General features: G+C 44.3%; 5 protein-coding genes across 5 annotated transcripts; 3 read left to right on the top strand and 2 right to left on the bottom strand.

Moving 5' to 3' along the window:
• Window positions 1-380: 380 nt before the first annotated feature.
• BYT42DRAFT_568262 (uncharacterized protein) lies at window positions 381-688 on the bottom strand (the record flags this gene model as incomplete). Its single annotated transcript, XM_051568153.1, has 2 exons — window positions 381-471; window positions 525-688. Coding segments are annotated over 2 exons (182 nt in total), but the record flags the coding sequence as incomplete, so codon positions are not given.
• A 1,895-nt stretch (window positions 689-2,583) lies between these two features.
• BYT42DRAFT_568261 (uncharacterized protein) lies at window positions 2,584-3,070 on the top strand. The gene is made up of 2 exons (XM_051568152.1): window positions 2,584-2,848; window positions 3,050-3,070. Exon 1 carries the CDS (start codon window positions 2,605-2,607, stop codon window positions 2,839-2,841), a length of 237 nt encoding a protein of 78 aa, XP_051423614.1. The 5' UTR covers window positions 2,584-2,604; the 3' UTR covers window positions 2,842-2,848; window positions 3,050-3,070.
• Window positions 3,071-3,830: 760 nt separating this feature from the next.
• Window positions 3,831-5,680, bottom strand: BYT42DRAFT_568246 (uncharacterized protein). Its single transcript, XM_051568151.1, has 5 exons — window positions 5,221-5,680; window positions 5,009-5,151; window positions 4,764-4,938; window positions 4,397-4,704; window positions 3,831-4,316 (listed from the first exon to the last, which is right to left on the bottom strand). The coding sequence occupies exons 1-5, from the start codon at window positions 5,537-5,539 to the stop codon at window positions 4,191-4,193; spliced, it is 1,071 nt and encodes a 356-aa protein (XP_051423613.1). The 5' UTR covers window positions 5,540-5,680; the 3' UTR covers window positions 3,831-4,190.
• Window positions 5,681-7,806: 2,126 nt separating this feature from the next.
• BYT42DRAFT_320792 (uncharacterized protein) lies at window positions 7,807-10,748 on the top strand. Its single transcript, XM_051563011.1, has 2 exons — window positions 7,807-10,366; window positions 10,433-10,748. Exons 1-2 carry the CDS (start codon window positions 7,871-7,873, stop codon window positions 10,580-10,582), a joined length of 2,646 nt encoding a protein of 881 aa, XP_051423612.1. The 5' UTR covers window positions 7,807-7,870; the 3' UTR covers window positions 10,583-10,748.
• Window positions 10,749-11,086: 338 nt separating this feature from the next.
• Window positions 11,087-12,456, top strand: BYT42DRAFT_320778 (uncharacterized protein). The gene has a single exon (XM_051563010.1). It carries the CDS (start codon window positions 11,178-11,180, stop codon window positions 12,210-12,212), a length of 1,035 nt encoding a protein of 344 aa, XP_051423611.1. The 5' UTR covers window positions 11,087-11,177; the 3' UTR covers window positions 12,213-12,456.
• Window positions 12,457-12,474: the final 18 nt, after the last annotated feature.

Here is a 12,474-nt window from a genome sequence, read left to right as displayed (position 1 = left end):
ACCTAGATTTAAAATGGCCATCCCTGCGTATCATATTCATCGCTTCTGTGGTACCTGACCGTTAGGGATCAAGTCATCACAGATGGGACAGACGTCCAATTTGTTTTCAAGAAGCCCAAGCGCCCTAAACCGAGAGCGCCACTCACTCCTCATGATATTCGAGCCAACTTAGCCAATGCCACAGTTTGGGCGTCGATCCGGGGGTTACCGATGTGTTTGTAGCCGTAGATGGTTGTGAGGAACAGTCACATCGTATCCGGAGATTGTCAACCCGCGAGTACTGCGATATTTGTGGGTATAACAGGGCCACTCAGAAACGGCGGCAATTTACGGAAGGCGCCGCAGTGTCAAGCACATTATCGACTGTATTCCATCGGAGAAAACGTCCGATTTGAACATTTTCGTCGCTGCTGTTGAATATCGGTTGAATCATTACGACACTATCTGCGCGTTTTACGATAAGGATAACAGGTAGTAGTTGTTTGTTTCTCATCTGGACTTTTCATTCTGATAATATGTCATAGATTTAACAAGCTCAAGCTGAAATCGTATATCAACAAGCAAAAAGGGCTGCAGAAATGGCCAAATATCTCCTTGGCGGTAGTAAAAAATACAGCCCAACAACTGCAAGTACAACGGCCCGATCCCAGAAGGAGAAGTGGCGTCCAAAAAATCCACAGGATCATCCACACGACAGGCGTAACAACGTAATCGCTTTTGGTAATGCATCTTTTTCGGGAACGATGAAAGGCAAACTCTCTGCACCAACGACGTCCGTTCTGAAGCGGCTAAAGCAAATTTCTTGGAGGGAAAACGCAAGTCATTATGAGTCCAAAAATGGATAACGAAGTGATAGACTAACGGATCAATAGGCCAGAGCAAAAGTCATCATGATCGACGAGTTTCTCACGTCACAAATTTGCCCGAGATGTCAAACAAGAACTTTGGAGAACAAAAAGGAACGTCAAGCCTGCAATGGAGAAGGAGGCAAGATCCACGCTGTACTTGCATGCAATTCGTGTAATACGGTCTGGAATAGGGATTGCATGGCTGCCGAGAATATTTGCTCCGTTTTTTTACATCAGGCCCATAATAGGAATGAACGACCCAACCCATTCAGACAGAATGAATAGTATGTTTTCTTCCTTTTTTTTTTGCAAAATCAATAAAATAGTCCCCAGCGAAGCGAAAGAATTTGCAGCCCATTGGGGCCGACCCAAAAAGCTCAATTTCATAAGCATTGAAACGGCGGTTGCAAAGGGATAAAAGCGTTTTGGAGGCTTGGACCTTTTGGGTATTCGAAGCGATAAGTTCTTAATTTCACTACGTGAACGATTAATGGGGGACTACCTTTTGGGACATGTTGAAAATGGTGTTTTGATAGGATGATCTTATGTTTTACACCGTCAAATAATTGGGACTTTATGATAGTGCATGCTCCCACCATTTTTTTCTCTTTATCTGCGCGAGTTACTGAGAGATGAGCAGATTCGATTCTCGATTTTTTGCTTTAGTAGCAAATCAAGAAAAATTTTTATGTATTCAAACTTAGGCGATACGTCCATCGCTTATCTATCATTCATTGTGTGACACGAAAGATTTGGTTCGTGGCAGGGTGCTACTCGTTATTGCGGATCGAGGCCGAAAATGGCGATAATGCATTGAATTGCCCATGATCCAACGATTATACCTTCATTCAAGCCGTTGTCGTCCATTAATCACCGCCTGAAGGGGCAAATTTGTTGAATAGCGGTTGAGTACAGGTGCATCTGCTGGTATAAAAATACGATATTTGTGAATGACTTGTGTCGATATCCTTACAACTTCATCTTAAATTATATTACTCGGCGAACCCTATTAGATCTTCCATTTATTCGACCCTAAATTATTATTTTTGAAATGATTACGCCCAATCCGCGTCATATGGACGTTAATTTATCTTGAATAAAGGGACCAAAATATGTATACTTTGATCTGTCTTATTAATGCATGGTCGGTGTGACTATTTTTTTTTCGTTCAAATAAGAAGGTGCCTGTTTTCTTGTTCTTCTTTAGCTTTCGCTTTCCTTCTTCTTCTTGCCTGGTACTTATTGCATCAAGTTCCCATCTGCAGCCATCATCCATACTATGCTTATCCTGTGCAGTTTATCCGGTCAAGTCGATCATCTTCAAAAAGGTACCACCGCGTGGTGTGATTCCTTTTCTTTTTTTTTTTTTTTTTTTTTTTTTTTTTTGGTCGGGAAGCTCATCCTTTTTCCCATCCTTCTCTAGCTTCGGTTTTTTTTTTTCGTTTTTATTTCGCCTGGAAAGTTATACATACTACGGCTATAACATATCTTCTCCATCCATCCGGCAAATCCAACGGTTTTCATCTCTTCAGCCAATCCGGGCAAAGCGATTGTCGTCAAAGGACATCGTCAGTGCTGCGCCTCTCTTTCTCATCGGAGAACGTTTACGCTTCCTTCTCGGGTTTTCCTCATTTGGATTCCTGCTCTTTGATATCGTATTTCATGTAAGTATTCTTTTCGCAGTCTTCCCTGTTTTTTTCCCACAGGATTTTTTTTGTGACATTTTTACTGACGCGACTTCTTATTTTTATTGATCATGTACTTTTCGTTTTTTCTTCTTTTATTTTTACTCGGGAAAACTATCGATATCTGGCCTCCAGCTCAAAATTACCGGCACTTCTGGCCACACCAATATTTTGGCCTACTCAAGCTGACGCCACCGCCCCAAAATTATCCGCCGCTTAACTGTTTCTGCACTCAAATTTTCTTTTCCGCATCAAAGAAGAAGCTTACGGTGGTCCGTATACATCTTTTCTTCCCGTGCACTATTTGATTTAAAGGTAAACCAACCGCAGCTGTTCCACTTTTTGCCGATGTGGTTGACCTGATCATCATTCTTGCATTGGCAGAGTGACTATTGTTTCATTCATGGGAAATCACATATTTTGTCTTCGTTTTTTTTTTTTTTGGTTTTCTCCTCTATCTTCTTTTTACCTGGATAACTCTCACTATCATTGCATCCCCTCGCATCCATAATCCAGACTATGGTTTATCCCGCGTGTATCTTTAACCGGTCAAGTGGATTAAATATCAAAAAGGTACGTTTTGTATGATGTGACTATCCGTTTTTCGACAAGAAAAAACTCACGTTCTTTTTTCTCTATCCTTTCTTTAGCTTTTAGTTTTCTGTCCGGTTTTCTTTTCGTTCTGGCAAGCCATCCATCCCTCCAAATCTTTCTATTTTGTTTCGCGCATCAAATGTTGCCAATCCGGTTTTTGTCGTCAAAAGGGCATCGTCGGTGGTGTGACTCTCTTTTTCATCGGCAACGCTTACGCGTCCTCCTCAGCTTGGCTTCACCTGGATTACTACCCGTGGTATCGTCTTCGACATTTCTTCCCGACCATTTTATTTCGTAGTTGTAGTATGTATATTTATATTTTAGTTATAGTCTTCTTGCAGTCTTTTCCTCCTTTTTTTCCCACAGGGTCTTTAGGGAGTTTTTACAGACGCACCTATTGTATTTACTTTTTTTTTTTTTTTATATTTGTATCGTTTCTTTTTTTTCGGTCGGGAAGCTCTGGATATCTGCTGCCTCACACAACAAAGGTAAAATATCTTGACGGCATATCAATTAAAGAGCTTACTAACTCATTTTTTTTTTAAAATACCCAATAACCTTGGGCGGGACGGGACTGAGGGGGTCAATAAGTGCTGCTGCACACATGTTTGGAAATCATGACTATACGGTATGCCAGAGTATTGACATTAATATACCAAAGTTCCATCAAGAGTCTCGCCCAGGTTATGCCGTATTGCGTTAGGCTTTTGTCTGACGAATGTCGCTCAATGTAAGGGGGCGACGTCCAGTAGCAGGTGGCATCCATTGCACAGCGGGTGTACGGCTTGGGATAAATCGGACGAATTGCATCTCCGGGTTTCTTTTCCCTGGGGATATGAAACACAATGTTGTTACTGCTGATACACAGTATGGTTGTAATGCATTTATACAGTTTCTATGGTGAATTCAAGTGTGGCAGGCCGCTCTTTTATGAAAGTGGATGAAAATGAATGCAAAACGTGTAGATGAAAATCTAGAGAAAAGAAGTGTATCTTGATGACAGGACTTCCCAATGGCAAAAGTAGTCACGAAAGCTTACACGAATATAATACAGGTGGGATATCTATGAGAAGTATTGTACTTCTAGTCCGATGGTTCGAATTGGACTCGTTCGATTGGATAGATCGGCCGTAAGGCCAAGACTGAACAAGGCGTTCTTAAAACGTCCCTCCCACATTAACGCCAATCCCTACAATAGACACCGAGATCGGTAAATGTCCCCAAAAAAACTCCTGTCCCCGAAAATATTGGTGGAATGAATATGCTTACCGATGCGAAACCCAGCCGCAGCTTGATTAATCCCTCCAGTTTTTCAGTCTTCTCCGGAGTCACCGTGATCACATTGTTTTCACGTTCTACGGCGGTTCCCTTCTTCTTCGTTCGCCACTCCAAACCCAACGCGAGATCGCTTTCATACGAGTAAAAACTGAAATCAAACTTTGAGCACAACGCTAATTCGTCCGACACTTGTGCTGCATAGGCAGACGACATGTGGCCCACAATAGGATTCAAGGTATAGGTAACGGTAATAGGCGACGCCGAGGTAGGGTGGGTACGGTATCGTAATCCGGTAGAAACTATGCAACAAGACACACAATCAGCCCAAGGTCTCTCTTCATATTAAACCGAGACTTACGTCCGCCACTTTTGTCGACAATGCCATAATAGACTTCAGTGCCAAGCGACCATTGCCCATAGTTGCTGGGAGGTCCGAAATTATACAGAGCTCGAAGTCCCAATAATCCATCATCCGTAGTATAAGAGCATTCTGAACACCATTTACCCACATCATATTGTAACTGCATCGATATCTGCCAGAGGAAGCAAAAATAAATACTGTTTTTCCTTAAGTACATAGTACCGCAATGTGACTTTTTTTACCTGAGCATTGGCTGAGCGTGGGTTGTTGACGGCCGTAACCAGGCACTGTAGATGGGGGGACATACGACGCACATACATGGCTTCGAGGCGCGCTCCAGGTAAGAACATGCGGCCGTACAAAAGGTAATGTTTTGTTGGAGTATCTAGACAGCGTATTTTTCCATTGTCATTGGACGTTTTTTATGCGGGACAGAAGGGATCTTTTTTTTTACCTGGAGATGGAGAAGGGTGAACAATACGAAAGCGATCGACCATATCCTGGAAATCGACGGTGCCGCTGGTGCCAATATCGAGAGGTTGAGAAGTGTACAAGTAACCGATGCTGCCGTGAAGTGAAGGTAGCGCGCTCATGGTATAGGAGGGTTTGAATTGCGGTGTTGGCAATTTGGAGAAATAAAGTGACAAGCCTCGTGGGGTGTAAAAGTCCAATAAAGCTCTCGACCACATGCACAGATTCGAATACTGGTTCTCTTCGTTCCAACCTGTGGAACGATAGTAGCTTCGAAGACAATATTCCATAAAGTCGTACATGATGGCCAGCTACTACAATAAACTTGACTTGCAACAACTCTTGAAGGGAAAAGCCTTTCCATCAATTTTTGGATTGGCGCCGCTTTTTTTTTCTCTTTTTGGTTGTACCGATTTGATGATCCGAACACCCAGCAATGTATCATTGACAACGAACCATATGATCTCACATTTTATGCGTACTCCAGAATGCTCTTCTACCGCTTTTATAAATGGAAAATAGTGGTGTCAATTGGTTCTTCAGCTTATACGTTCAAAAATGGTCACATCTTCACATCAACAAGGAATGGTGGAAACGCATGCTGTCGGGCTAATCCGGATCGGACAGAGGCCTGATCGATCTTTGCAAAAGGGAAAGCAATAGCATGTCGTTCATTTCATAATCCATTCGCTGGCGATCAGTTAACTGGGCTTCTGCTTGATGGCTTCTCGGACAAAGTTGATAGAAAGATTCTTGTCCAACTTGATGATTCCCATAGATACTGTTGAATGTACTTGTTAACTGCTGAGTTGGTCTCTTAATGCCCTTTGGTCTAACACTTCAGGTGACTGGATCCTCACTGTTTGATTTTTCTTCACAATTCGCGTTAGCTATCATTCTTTACTGATAATGACAATGAGTGCTTTGTAATTCTCTGCCATGGTGAAGAATCTCGATACGATCCCCGGTTGGAGTCCTATTTGATGTTACATTGTAGCTAGTATTCGCTGTTTACCGCTGATGATATTTCCATGTTCAGAAAGGAGCATTATCTTCTTCCGTTGTTCTGACTCCGTTGATTTTACAAAGTGACCGCTCGATTTAAGAATATTTCGATCTAAGAATTGCTTTTAGATTTTCCAACAGTGTAAGCTGTAAAATATTCCAAAATTCGATATAGGCATCAGTCATCACCCTGGACCAGTAATATCTTAAAAAGATCCAAGTCAAATGAAAGTTTATTCTGCTATTTCAATTTTTCACATTAACAAATATTTATGTGGCCAAATAACCTCAATAGTTGAGAATGATGAAGATGAACATGTTATATAGAGCTATGATGAAAGGTTACAGCTCTCAAAGTTTCTCTGCCAATCTATAGAAATGGACTTCAATACGCGTATACCGGCACCCAGTTGACAAACACACCAGCCTGAGTATGCAATTGTATTAATTTCTTTAGAACACAATGTCTCACAAGCTTTAAAAAATGACAGGTATGGCCGATGCGTATCTCGAGAGTTATCCGCTAGCAAACGACTACAAAAAAGGCTGCTCTGATGGAAAAATCCAAATCAGCCTGTCCTCTGCGACATGTTTCTCATTCTGATATATTATCCAGGGGTTTATTCGAGGTTACTCATACTAAAAATTAATTATGCTTGGCGAAGTGTGGACTATTTACTAGCAATGAAAGGAAGCAAGCGTGATGGAGTGACCATTAAGGTGTGATAGTGCGATGTTCAGGACTTAAAAATGGGGGCATATGTGCACGAGTGCAGGGACAAAACATTGACGGCCATGAACTTGGCGGTTGATTTCCATAACAACAAATTCATTCCTTTAAGCAACGGTAAAGATAAATGACTATCTTGAATTTGTATCTTATAACCTTTGCCAAAGAACCAGCCATTATCAATCCTATCAGAAGCAGCCGTGGAAAACAAATTGTGAAGGTTAATGAGTTGTAATACTGTGTTCTCTCCTTGGCAATGTCAGTCACACGTCTAATATTCGAATACAGGTAGCAGATGATGCACTTTGCAAACGTGCGCTGTTTGTAACTCGAAGAGAATAAACTTAACGAGAAGCCTTGAGTTCTCATACCTTGCTTGCCGAATCAATATTTATAACACTTGCAGTTCTTTTCTCTGAACTTGCGCTTGCAGAAGCTTAAAATCGCCAAAAAAAGACACTGAAGGCATGGATGGGCGTCAATCTCGCCATCGCCACCTGAATAAATTTGAAGGTGATCCAAGCTAAACAAAAACCAGAATCTTGTCTACTTGACAAGAGATTCTGAGTGTTGTTCGAACCGTAGGAGATTCTTGATAGAAAAGTTGGATAGATTTCTCCTGCATATATTATAACAACCAACTTATAATATGGTGTTTTTATCGCAGTTATTTGTTCAGCATCCTTATGCGGTGCTATTCATACATGGCCTGGCTGGAGGTGAGCCATGAATTTTTTTTTTTTTTTTTTGTGGCAGAAGCCGTTCGATATTCCTATGCATCGTTCGTACTCCGCCATGACTGCTCCCGTCCAAAAAAAAATTGGAGGGCCTGCACTCGATCGCAGCCAAAAAAAGAGGACGAAGAAAAAAAAGAAGCCAGTGGTCTTCTACAAACGTAATGGCGATACATGATTTGGACGACAGACCCGCTGCTGCACAAAACAATGCGGCAATAGAAAGCGATATGGAGATTTCAGATAATAGCGATGCCGAATTGGAACAACAAGTCTCGCTTCTTGCGCAGCAGTCTTCTGCGTCTGCACCACCGCCACCAAAACCTTCAGCACCCACACCCACACAAGTACCCACACAAGCACAAGCACAAGCACCAAGTTCGTTCAATATAGTAAAAGACGAGATACCAGTGGACGACTGGGTAATGGGCAGAAAGCCTTTATTTTCAAGACCGCCGAAATCGCTCATCATCAACGTGGCCAACGATAACCCGGCCGATAACAAGATTATTGAAGACATTTACGGACCGTTTCCGGAAGTATCTTTCCCCACTTACCAAAGCGGAGCCATGAAAGACACCGAAGAAATGGCTCGAGCTCTTTTGGAATTGAAACAACGGATTGCGCGAGCGGAAGAACTACGACGACAATCGGCTTCACCTGTCACACCAGTAGCTACCCTCGCGACTACCCCACCTGCCAAATCGACGCCCGTCGAATCATCCTCCTTGGCTTCTCCAGCACTAAAAAAGCCAATCACCGCAGATTCATCCTCGTCTAAACCCATCGTGAAACCAATCACGCCACCCAATACCTCTAGCAACCTCGTTGTTCAGACCTCTCCAGACACATCAGCACCAACAGCGAAAATATCTCTTCCTACGAAACCTGCTCGCCCACAAGAACCACTGAAAGAAGTGACGAAAGAACTGCCCAAACAACCGGAGAAGATGATTGTCGATCCAGTTACCGAACCTGTCAAGGCTTCATCCACCGATGTCCCAATGAAAGAAAGAATGAACGAACCAGTCAAGACAGCCATCGATGTTCCTGTGAAAGAGAGTGTAAATGAACCGGTCAAGACGTCTATCGACGTTCCCATGAAAGAAGCCATTGTCGAAGCTGTGAAAGAGCCGATCAAAGAAAGCACGAAACAAGTCACTGAATTGGGTACCCAATCATTGCCGACCAAACCCATCACTCCATCGGCCAAGTCCGTTAATTTATCAACCAAACCGTCGACAACCGAGCCCTCAACTTCAACACGAAGACCCTCCATCAAGGAAGCAACACTCAACGCATTGCAAAACTTGATCGAGATCAATGAGTCTAAGCTGAAGGCTTCATCATTGATATCGGCGTCTCGAGCGCCAGTACCGTTTACGTCTTTTTCGGCTTCGGCCTTAATAGCACCGCCACCACGAGAGCCAGAATCTCTGGCAAAGGTACCGACGTCGCCTTTGGTGAAACCATCGGTATCAGCCCCGTTATCAGAGCTGCCTCCCGCCGAGCCGCATGTTCAAAATACGGACGATATGAATGTGGAAGAATCGGATGATTCGAATGAGTATTATGGCACGCCACCTTCGTCGCCCATTAGAGAGGAACCGACTGAGGAAGAAATTGTCGCCGACATCAAACGAATGATTGCCAGTATTGACCAGCAAAAGAAAGCCATTGAAGAAGCTGAGGAACGCAAGAAGGAGATCAACTTGAAGATTCTCAAAGCTGAAGTGCTTCTTTCCATTGAACGCAATCGGCAAAAAAGTCGGGCAATGGAAGACCCGGTGGTCGGCAAGAAACGCCCATTGGATCCCGAGACGAGCCTTGAACAACAGATCAAGAGATTGAAAGAGGACGATGAACTGAGCGATATGGATATTGCCGATGACGTTTCAGTGGGTAGCTCATCGTCTCCCTCTGCGCCCAATTATGGTGTCCCTGCTTCATCTTCTGCTCCAACTTCCACTGCGACAACCACCTCTGCACCGCCGCGATCGGCCCCTATTTCATCTTCCAGCATACCAGCATCGTCAATCGCTCGTCCTCACGTATCTGCCTCAATTCCCCCTATTCCCTTCAACCAGGCTTTATCTTCCCATTCATCCGCATCGCCTCATACAATCCCTCTTCCATCCATTCCGTCATCGAACTTGCCGCCTATGCATCATGGTCGAGGAACAATTCCTACGGCTGGTAATTCATCGTTTCCCTCTGGCTTGTCCCATTCGTCTACGAGTTCATCAACCTATCCCGTTCCGCAAATGCCTCTTGCAACGCTCTCCATGCCACCTCCCGTTCAGCCGACCGTATCGAAACCGACGGTCTCGCAACCGACGGCCGTAAAATCGACCGTAAAATCGACTGCTAGCGCAAAGCCAAGCGCAGCGGAGAGTATAACTGGCAAGCGCCAATCGCCGATGGTAAAACCCAAGTCAGCCAGAGTGGTTCCTCTTGCGGATGGTTTGCAGCTCACAACGTACATGACCGAACTGGAAGCACTGGTCAAGTTCCGTCTTTCGGAACAGAAACCGACCACCGACAATCAAAACGTCGTTCGACCGCCGCCACGTCCTGCGCGCCTTGTCATTGTGGACGGATTTACATTGACGATGGATTCCGTGCTGCTGAATCGAGATCACGGAAAACCAAAGGAAATGGTAAGCTGAATAGGATCGATTAATTTGAGGGTCTGATCAGTTCGACTGACATATGTTGTTACACAGCCAAACACTCCTGGAGCGGGTTCAACTGACCCCACGTCCGCCATAACATCGACTGACGATGAGGTAAACAACGAAATCAATGAGAGTGGTTCATGTGATATGATTAGCTGTTACTCACTCGGAGCCATGGGAATAGAAACCGTTATCTGATTCGGCCATGACAAATGAGAGTGTGCTTTTGTATCTATTGCAACGGGATAAACCGCTATTGCCGATTCGGTCTCTTGAAGTACGTAGTGCGGTTTCGCGGATTCTCGATGCTCTGCCTCCTCGAGCCGTACAGATCATTTCTCAACGAGAATTATGGTCCACCGTCGATTTCACTGAAGCACGCAACCTTGCACTTTCGTCGGCCATGTCTTTTGGTCATGTCGAACTTTTATGGATTATCTACGTCGAATTGTCCCTCTACGTCAACAATGACGAAAGCGATCTCGCTCTGAGCATCAAGCGAGCCTTGGTTCACGTGCCATTATCGGTGGATGTCCGATGGCAAGCCACACGTACCACCACCGGTGAAACCAATCGTTTGCGCGAAGCCATCAGTATCTTGCGCGCCATCGAAAGTATTCGCAACACCGAAGAATCGCCAGGTACTGTTCATCACAAAAAAAAAAAAAAAAAAAAAAAAAAAAAACACAAAAAAGTCAAGCCAGTATGCTAACCATGTTTAAATTGCACAGAACCGGCAGTCATTTCCAATCTTACCACTGAAGTGTTGCTTCGTGTGCTAAAGTATGAGGGTATGAATGCAATCACGCACTTTCTGATGAAATCACCTACCGCCTTTTCGACGGAAAAAATTGAACCATTCAGTTTGGAGGAAACGCCAATTCATCTGATGCTTGTGGATCATGACATTTATCTTTTGTGGACCACCATCTTGTACCATTTTATTTGCGGACAAATGCCCGATACCGTTTATCGTACGTGGTTCAGCGGCTTGATCGCCAATGGGGATTCCAGCGAACCGAGGCACCTGTATACGGTTGATTGGTCCAGCGTGGTGGCTTCCGGTCCATTGACACGAGCAGAAACCATCGGATCAGTGAATATTCTGTTGTCCATGCTGCGGTATTTCTCAGGTAAAACTCAAGGCAACAAAGCGAAACGGCCCATCCTCATGGGAGCTTGGCGAACGCTGCTGGATCTGCTGGCACATACAGACAGCTATCGAAAATTAGGCACCGTGATCCTTCTTCGGGATGGTTTATCCATTGATGCGCTTCGACCAGAGATTGATGTGATTGCCGCCGACCTGTGTACATCGATCGGTGATCCAGCGATGGCTCGCACACGATTGGATGAAGCCATGAAAACGGCCCGCTTGCCTTCGCAGCTCATGTTGGCTTTCCGCTTAGCATCGTCACTCCACCCAACCCCGCAAAGCTCGCTCGAAACCTTAAGCGAAGCTGCGCAATTGATTGCATCGCCCTTGAAACCCTTTTTCCGACCATTACCGGCCGCCCAAGGTGCAGCTGAACCGAAATATGCCATTGAATATGCCCGCCACATGTATTTGACTGCTCTTGACCTGGATCAATCCCTTCCGATGCGGACCAATCATTCGTTTAATCCGGCGCTCTTTGAACATTGCGCGTTTGCGTGGATCAATATGTTGTATCTGACCGAGATTGGTCGATGGTGTTGTCGAGGCACTCCCACCTATGATATGGTGACAAAACAGATGAAGTCGATTACTAAACTGGCCGTCGATGCCATGGAATCCGAAGATGCCAAACGCCTGGTGTTTAAATTTAGTAGCAGTTGCGGAATATAATAATAAATTGTTTCCAATAAAAAAAAAACGTAAACACTAAGTGGAGTGTATCTAATTATAAGCATTTTACGTATCGTATTCCTGCTACATATTGCTCCAGAATCATCACTTCCACCCGTCATTCTAACCCGTGCCGATCGCTTTGACCCCCCCCCCTCCCCCAATAACCGCACCGGGATTCGTACAATTACAGTCACAATCCGATCCGAATCCGGTGCAAGTAAGCTGTGTCAGCATTAAAGCGAGTTTTTTCTTTTTTCCT

This window comes from Radiomyces spectabilis (assembly GCF_025331425.1).
Source record: "Radiomyces spectabilis strain NRRL 2753 chromosome Unknown BYT42scaffold_6, whole genome shotgun sequence".
Classification (NCBI taxonomy): Eukaryota; Fungi; Mucoromycota; class Mucoromycetes; order Mucorales; family Radiomycetaceae; genus Radiomyces; species Radiomyces spectabilis.
The sequence above is the reverse complement of the archived record's forward strand: the minus strand, read 5'-3'. Positions and strand labels throughout refer to the sequence as shown.

What these genes read in the sequence shown, in the direction of transcription:
- BYT42DRAFT_568261 (XM_051568152.1), top strand. Translation starts at nt 2,605, where the DNA reads ATGTACTTTTCGTTTTTTCTTCTTTTATTTTTACTCGGGAAAACTATC.
- BYT42DRAFT_568246 (XM_051568151.1), bottom strand. Translation starts at nt 5,539, where the DNA reads ATGTACGACTTTATGGAATATTGTCTTCGAAGCTACTATCGTTCCACA. An exon ending in CACGCTCAGCCAATGCTCAG is followed by an intron (nt 4,939 to 5,008) that starts GTAAAAAAAGTC and finishes TTCCTCTGGCAG; the next exon opens with ATATCGATGCAGTTACAATA. An exon ending in TGCGGCTGGGTTTCGCATCG is followed by an intron (nt 4,317 to 4,396) that starts GTAAGCATATTC and finishes TGTCTATTGTAG; the next exon opens with GGATTGGCGTTAATGTGGGA.
- BYT42DRAFT_320792 (XM_051563011.1), top strand. Translation starts at nt 7,871, where the DNA reads ATGGCGATACATGATTTGGACGACAGACCCGCTGCTGCACAAAACAAT. An exon ending in ACGGAAAACCAAAGGAAATG is followed by an intron (nt 10,367 to 10,432) that starts GTAAGCTGAATA and finishes GTTGTTACACAG; the next exon opens with CCAAACACTCCTGGAGCGGG.
- BYT42DRAFT_320778 (XM_051563010.1), top strand. Translation starts at nt 11,178, where the DNA reads ATGAATGCAATCACGCACTTTCTGATGAAATCACCTACCGCCTTTTCG.